The sequence below is a fragment of the Elephantulus edwardii genome, unplaced genomic scaffold, assembly GCF_000299155.1.
Source record: "Elephantulus edwardii isolate Elephantulus edwardi_28Jun2011 unplaced genomic scaffold, EleEdw1.0 scaffold00102, whole genome shotgun sequence".
NCBI classification, from domain to species: Eukaryota; Metazoa; Chordata; class Mammalia; order Macroscelidea; family Macroscelididae; genus Elephantulus; species Elephantulus edwardii.
In genome coordinates, this window is record NW_006399852.1 from 225,152 (window position 1) to 233,191 (window position 8,040).

Sequence of the window (8,040 nt, forward strand, 5' to 3'; positions counted from 1 at the left end):
GAAGGGTGCAACAATGAATGAATGGAATTTCAAAATCTCTGTAGATGTTCATTGAAATGAAAAATAAATTAATTAAAATATTTTTTAAAAGTATGTATGATTAGATATTATTGTCATGACATGAGTCCAGAGCAAAGGCTGCATAGTGGAGTGGACTTGGGGGAGGCATTGTATAAAAATGAAAGAATTTTTCTTTTACTTTTCAAAGAGAAGAATGAACTGCAGGGGAGAAGTGGGCAGGGAGAAAAGTACATCATGAATGAATGGAAATCCAAAATCTCTGTAAATTTTCATTAAAATGAATGATAAAAAATATTTTTTAAAAAGGGAATAAAAGACTAAGGTGCACCTGATCCAGTCTATGATATTCTCACTTGTTTTCTCTGTTTCTTAAAGTTGGAAAAAGAATAAGATGACAGAAGATGAATCAATGCCTTTGAGTTATGGTATTGGAAAAGAATATTGAATACCCCATGTACTGCCAAGAGTACAAACAAATATGTCTGTCTTCGAGGAAGTCCATCTATGATTCTCCTTAGAGGCAAGGATGGTGAAACTTCATCATCTAGTCTTTGGGCATATTGTTAGACGGGGCCAGTCCTTGGAAAAAGACATCATGCTTGGAATTGGAAAAGTAGAAGGTTGGAGAAAAAGAGGAAGACCCACAACAATATGGATTGATACAGTGACTGTAACAAAGGATTTGGGAATACCAGATCATGAAGATGTCACAGGATAGGACAAGGTTCAGATCTGTCATTCGTAGGATTGCTGTGTGTCATAATTTACTCGACACCCAACAAAGACAACATTTATTGGATTTGAAAACTAACGTGACCTTTGTTAGATCACTTAGTGGATTTGGCCAGTAGTTTCATGGAATCATGAGGACAAGAGGAAAAATGGATAGTGATTATGGTTGAACCACATAGAGATGGAATTAATGTCCTAGATTGAACATGTAAAAAATGCTGAGAGGCAAAGAGGCTTATTATACATATCCCATCACAATTGTAAAAGAAGAAATACGACCTGAGAAAATAGAAACAGCAAGTGCCATACACAAGGTCAGCCCTTTAAGAGGTCAGGCAGTGGTGGAGAGGAAGTGAGGCTGGGAGGAAAGGGAAATGGCACTCTGAGGAAGGGAAGTGAGGCTGTGGGTAGAGGAAGCAAGGCAGTGATGTAAGGGAAGTGAAACAGGGTGGGGAGAAGTAAGGAAATGATGAAAGGGTAGCAAGACTGGTGAGAGGGAAGGGAGACTGGGGAGTGGAAGTGAGGCTGGGATGAAATGAGACAGCAAGGGAAGTGAGGCTGTGGTGAGAAGGAAGTGAGGCTGGGAGAAAGTGGGGCTGTGAGTAAGGGAGTGAAACTGGGGGGAAAGGGAAGTGAAACTGATAGAAAGGAAATGAGACTGAGGAAGGAAAGTGATGTGGATTCCCCGCCATAGTCTCAGCCGGGCCGCAGCTAAGATCAGAGTCCAGCCAGGACTGAGCACCCTCTGCAAACAGAGAATTCTGCCCAGCCTCCCACCGGAGGGGATGCCATGTCTGAACTTTGGTCTTAGTTTAAAGATTAAGCTTACCCATTGTTATGTTGGCAACACTTAAATATAAGGAAAATATAGTCTTCGGAGACTGAACTTTTTTAGGATGATTGCCCTAAATGAAATAAAAACCATAGGGAGACTAAGAAAGTGGCCTTTTTACAGTGCTAAGCTGTGAGAGGACCTTTGCCTCAGCCTTCCCTCTTTCAGGATTCATTTTCCCGTGTCCCTCCTTTCTTTCTGCATCTGGTTTGCAAGAAAGTGAGGCTGTGGTAAGACAGAAGTGAAGCTGTGATATAAGGAAGTGAAACTGGGGCAAAGGGAGTGAGACTTTGATGAAAGGGAAATGAGACTGTGAGGAAGGGAAGTGAGGCTGTTGGGAGGCAAGAAGACTGGCTAGTGTGACTGGAGACAGCCTTGGAATCTAGAGTTTTTATATGTCATTCTGTCAACCTAGGCTGAATGAAACGAGCATAGTACGAGCCGAGTCATTTGAAATAGCAATTGACTAATGAGTCAGTGTTTTCAAAGTCACCAAAGGGAAGGAGCAAAGGCCCCAAGAGGGGACAGCTCGTCCCTGTGGCTACAGGAAAGAAGATGCCAGGTGTATTATGAGGGGAGGATGGGTGATGAAGCTTTCACTTCTGGTACTCATTGTCTCGAGATAGACAAGCCCTGGTGGTGCAGTGGCTAGTGCTCCCACCTGCTTATCAATCAGAAAGGTCAGTAGTTTGAACCCAGCAGCCACTCAGAGAAAGATGTGACAGTCTGCTTCTGTACAGATTTACCACCTCAGAAACCCTAAGAGTTCTCTACTCCACCCTCTAGGGTTCCTACAAGTGGAAGCAACTTGACAGGAGGAGGTGTGATTTGGGGGGGAGTAGATGAGTTTCTTCCTGAGAAGAAATGGATTTTGACAAGAAAAGATATTGGTTGTGGAGCTTGAAGAGAAGGTACAGCTTTGGGACAGCAGCTAGTAAGGACAAGTAAAAGAATCTTCAGTATTATCATCCCAGATAAAACTGGTAAACGTTAATTCAGAAACAGGCTCAAGCGTGTCAGAGATGAGGATAGGATTAGGGCACAGAATAGGGCAGGGTTCAGATCTGTTGTTGATAGGGTCACTATGAGTCATACTCAGCTCACAACAGCTAACACCACCAACAGCAACAATTCAAGGTGGAGTTAAATTGTTACGATGGTTTGCTGACCAGACCTGGAAAGGCAGATCACAGAACCACTCAAGGGAGACATGGGTTTGCAGGTTGGGGTGATGTTAACTCAGGTCTCCTAATGGCATTTGTTGTCTCCTGTTTGGGTGTCAGGTGCCTCTCGCGGGGACGCTGAAGCTGTCCCACTTACGAGAAGGAACATACATCTTCCAGCTGACCGTGACCGACACCGCGGGCCAGAGAAGCTCTGACAACGTCTCGGTGACTGTGCTCCCCCCGGCCGAGGCCCCCGGAGGTGAGGAGAAGCCCTTCCCTCTGCGGTCCGCAGTGGCCTCTCTGTGGAAGGAGGTGCTAGATGCTACTGTGCATCTGACTGAGCCACCCCACCCCACCCCGGGCTCTTCCAGTTTATTCTCGGGTCTAGAGTAACAATCTACTCAAAGTGTAGTAACAAAACCAGACCTCTTATATTTGGGATAAATGGCATTGCTGGCATCGCTTCCCATGGGCTGCACAAAAGCCTGTGAGATGGGCTGGACCTCACACGCATTCCCTTTGTTCTTAACTCATAAAAAACAGTTGTCTGGGTTTTGCTGAAGGTTGTTGTTAAGTGCCATCAGTTGAGACCCACTCCTACCTGCGCTGTGAACAATGGATCTGAACCCCATCCTGTGCCATCCCCATCACCTCTGATATACGGGAGCCCGTTGTCGCAGTCACTGTGTCAACTCACCTCATTGAGGGTCTTCCTCTTTATGTGGAGGGTGGTTAATGTGTGTATTCAGACAGTACAATTGAGCGGGGCATTCAAAAGAAATTACAACAGAAGAGTGCACATGTCAACTGAAAAGTGCTACTTAAAACTTTTCTACAGTTATACTGGGCAAAATATCTCAGTCATAAGAGAACAAATACTGTGTAGGAACACTGTTGTAAAACTAGGATGAATACAGACAGGCAGGATAAAGAACAGGAAGAGTGGAGAGTTAGTGAACACTGCCCTGGAACAGGTGAAGGGAAGGGCAATCTGAAAGGAATGGATATTAGACATTGTGTGTAATTAACAATCTACAACAGGACATGTGAAATGGGGGAGGAAAAGGGAGGGGAATGCCTATCAATAAATGCATGAAAACCCAACCTCTGTTTGTAAACGTTCAGTAAAATAATAATTTAAAATACAGATTAATTTTATAAAACATAATGCACGAGAATGATTGTATGAAACAGAATGTGAATGAAGAATAGGGTGAAAAACAATGTTTACAAACTTTGTAAGCAAACCAATAAAACAAAATTAGGGGGAAAGTGAATAAAAGTGTTTATAGACACACTGCCCAGATAAGGCAGCTCTGGCGGCCCCAGGCACTCCACTCATCTCAGGGCTCCACCCTGAGAGGCTGCTGGGCCCAGGGGCTGTCCCTTGGAGTTCAGTTCCTACCCAGAAGGGACTCAATCATGTGTTGACTGTGGCTGGAAAATGCCAGAGAGCTGTATCCCTCCAGAAAGAAGAAAAAAATGCCCCATGATCCCTGGGGAAGCCTGGAAAGGACTGCTTTTGTTCAGCAGAAGGGCCCCGGAAGGAAGAAGGGCCTGTGCACAGATAAGCAGGTGGCTGGCCCGTCACAGTCGTCACAGCCGGGGTTTGCCTGGTCTATTTACTAAGCCCATTTGCCCAGGTTCCAAAGGTAAATTGCCAGCCCTTCTCAAAAATGCTAATCAAATGTATTTGAAGTAGCAGAGAGTGCTGTGAATCACTTCGGATTACTAAAAGGCACCCATGTGTTAGCTCCCCTGTGTGTATCTTATAGAGAGGGGGGAAAGGAAGCTACAATGCTCACATCTACCTGCGTCACTTGCTAGTTAGATTAACCTAATGTGCTGTGAGTCCAGAGTTCTAGAGCACCACAGACAGCTGCGGAAAACCAGAGGTGCGGACAGATGGCCGCTTCTCTCTTCTCCATTAGTAACTATTGATGTTGCAATTAGCCACACAACCACACTGGTAACCATAGGGACCTTCTAGAGTAAATAGACGAGGACTATCTGCCTGAATGGCAGTGCTGTTGTGTCGTTGCAGAAGAAGTCGCCCATGGGGTTTTCTGGGCTGTTATATTGTTTTTTAAGGAGAAACTATTTTTCAGTTGTGATTTTAACAGAAGTTTACAGAAAGGTTGGGTGTTCATGCACTCATGCATGCATTCATTCATTGTTGCGCTTTTCCCTCCCTCTCCCTCCCTTTTCCCTACCCTAGGCCACTTTGCAATGCTCCTCTTGCTCCAAATTATTGTCATACACGTAAAGCCTAATTTGGCTCTCATCTTTATAAAAGCAGGTCACCAGAAGTCAAACTGTGTTCCCTAGAGAAGCAAAATCAGTGAAATTCACATGTCTATATGTAAGTTTGTGTATGTGTAGACAGTGAATTCAAGGGAGTGGCCTATGCAAGCTCACAGCTGCGGTTCAGGCGCCACTGGAGGTTTCCCAAGTCACATGGTTGTGATGTTGTTGTTGTTGAGTACCTTCGAATTGGAATTGACCTATGGCTAACCCTCCAGGGGGTTTTCAGAGGCAGTTTAATTGCATGGGAGGAGACTGCCCATTTTTCTCATGCAGAGCAGCAGGTGGATTTGAACCAATGTCTTTGGGATTGCAGCCCAACTTCTTACCTCTAGGCCACCAGCTCTCCTCACAGGTTGTAGAGACAGATAAACTCAGTGATCAGCAGGTCATACAATAGGCATGGGTCTGAGGAAGTTGACAGTCAGAAATGACTTGATGGAGCTGGGTTTAGTGGTGTGTATTTTTTTCTTTTCATCTTGTCAGAAACAGATCTCCAGGTACCGTTTTACTGGTACCGTTGTTCTTGTTGTGTGGTGTTGAATCAGAGCCAACTCTTAGCTGACCCTCCAGAAATCACACCGGAGGAGACTGCTCATCTTACTCCTGCAGAGCAGTTGGTTCATTGGAACCGCTTGAATTGACAGCTCACCTCCTCACCACTAGGCCAACCAGAGATGTCTGTATCACTGACTGGGTTCAAACCCCCAACTCTTAGTTTAGCAGTCTGTGCAAACACTTCGTGCCACTCAAGAACCTCTGCATTGCATCAAACGGTTTACAAAACGAGGCCAACCCAGCTGTCATCAAGGCGACTCGGGTTCCTGATGGCCCTTTTTGTTAGAAGCCAGGTGACTAGCCCCTTGCAGCCTGGGGTCACCATCACCTCTGTTGAGCTTGGCATGGAGGAAATCTTCATTGCCAGTGATTTGAGATTTGTTCACATGCACAGGATGCTTGAAGGTTTGCTCGCGCTACCACTTCTTCTGTGATGATGGCTGTTGCATTGACATCACCCTGGCCTGCGATGGAGTGGAGCAATGTCCTGACGGGTCTGATGAAGCCTTCTGCCAAAACCGTGAGTGCACGGCCTCGTGTGTTCACGGCCAGGGCCAAGGGAGGGCGGAAGGTGCCTGTGATCTTCAGTGAAATGGAAACTCTGTGTTGCCTCTGTTCTTCATCTGCCTGGTTTAGAGTTTAAGCTGTACTTTGAAAGCTACACATCAAATAAGAATTCACAGTGAGCCTCCCAAGAGCTCTAGCGGTGTGATGGTTAAGCATTCAATAGTTTGAGCCTACCAGTTACCCTCCAGATAGTTCTGGTGGCCTCGTGGGTGGGGAATTATACTGCCAAGCCAAAGATAGGCCGTTCAAATTCAGCAGCTGCTTGTGGGAAAAAGATGGACAGTTTCTTCCTATGAGATATACAGTCTCTGAGAAAAGCCACTGGAGGGAGTGCAGTGACTCGATGTCATTAAGTATTGAGAGCCACACTGCAGGAGAAAGACCTGCTAATCTGCTCCTGTAAAGGTTATAGCCTTTGAAACCCTGTGAGGCCATCCAGTCTGCCCTGTAGTGTCCCTGAGAATCGGAACTGACCTGACAGCACACAGCAACAATATTCAAATCTAAGTTATAAATGGTAAACTTTGGTGTCTCTTACAGAGTTTTTTTAAATATGTTGTTTTCTTTTTAAAAAATAAAATTTATTTTGAGATTTTAGTGAAAATTTATAGAAAACTTGGATTTACATTCATTCATTGTTACACATTTTCCTCTCTACCCAATACCCTTCCCCCAGTTCACTTTTCTCTTTAAAAAAAAAATTCTCATTTTTGCAGTTTCCTCCCCTCTAGTCCACTTTATTGTGCAGTTCTTATTCTGGACTGTTGTCATACAAATAATACCTAATCATAGATATTCCTTTTAAACAGTTCTTTCCTTCATCTGTTTCAGTGCTGTGTGCATCATTTATCCCTTCTTTTCTTAGTTTTCGCCCCAACCCCCATGTGAGTCCCGTTTAATAACAGAGGCATTATGCAATATTTGTCCTTTTGTGACTGAGATATTTCACTCAGCATAATGTCCTCCAGGGTCACCCATTTTGTATAATATTTTATGATTTCTTTGTTTTTTCAGTACTGCATAGTATTCCATTGTATGAGTATATACCACAACTTCGTTATCCATGAATTTGTTGATGGGCACTTGGGTTGTCTCCAGCTCTTTGCTATTGCGAACAAAGCCACAATAAACATGGATGTGCATATATCTGCTTGGGTGGCATTATGATTTCTTTAGGGTAAAGTCCCAGTAGTGGAATTGCTGGGTCAAATGGTATTTCTATTTCCAACTTTTTGAGAAAGCGCCTTACAGCCTTCCACAGTTGTTGCACCATTTTACACTCCCACTAACAGTGAATAAGGGTTCCAGTTTCTTCGCAACCTCGCCAGCATTTGATGTTTCCTGTTCTTAAATTTTGCTATTCTTACTGGGCTGAGATGATTTCTCATAGTTGCTTTGATTTGCATCTCTCTTAGGGATTTTGAACATTTCTTCATATGCTTGTTGGCCATCTGAATGTCTTCTTTGGTCAATTGTCTGTTCAGATTCTGTGCCCATTTTGCAATTGGGTTGTTTACCTTTATCTTGTTGTGATGCTATATGTTGTTTTCTTTTGAAAAGAACTCAAAATTTTCCAAAATATTTTTTCCCTAATCTAAATATCCTGTTCTTCTCAAAGCAGCTGCAATCCAGAAATCAGGCTTTTTTCGGTGCTGGGACACCTTTGCAGGCTGGGTCCTCTTATTTAAAGCATCTTCGACCCAAAAGTTGAACTGTTTTGGTCAATATCCCTTTGGGCCGCAGGCTTGCAGCCCTTGGGCCTTGTGTGAAACACTGGCTCAAATATTCAGCAGAGAATGGAAATCCTCAATCTCTGTAAACTTTCATTAAAATTAATAATAATTAAAAATTTTTTTTAAA

The 8,040-nt window shown here is 43.9% G+C and overlaps 1 protein-coding gene across 1 annotated transcript in view; it reads left to right on the forward strand.

The window, feature by feature from the left end:
• Nucleotides 1-8,040, forward strand: part of LRP11 (low density lipoprotein receptor-related protein 11) — a 108,953-nt gene that overhangs the window by 62,852 nt on the left and 38,061 nt on the right. The window contains exons 3-4 of the mRNA XM_006891673.1: nt 2,869-3,010; nt 6,008-6,133. Of these exons, the coding sequence (XP_006891735.1) occupies nt 2,869-3,010; nt 6,008-6,133 (268 nt within the window). The remainder of the gene's footprint in view (nt 1-2,868; nt 3,011-6,007; nt 6,134-8,040) is intronic.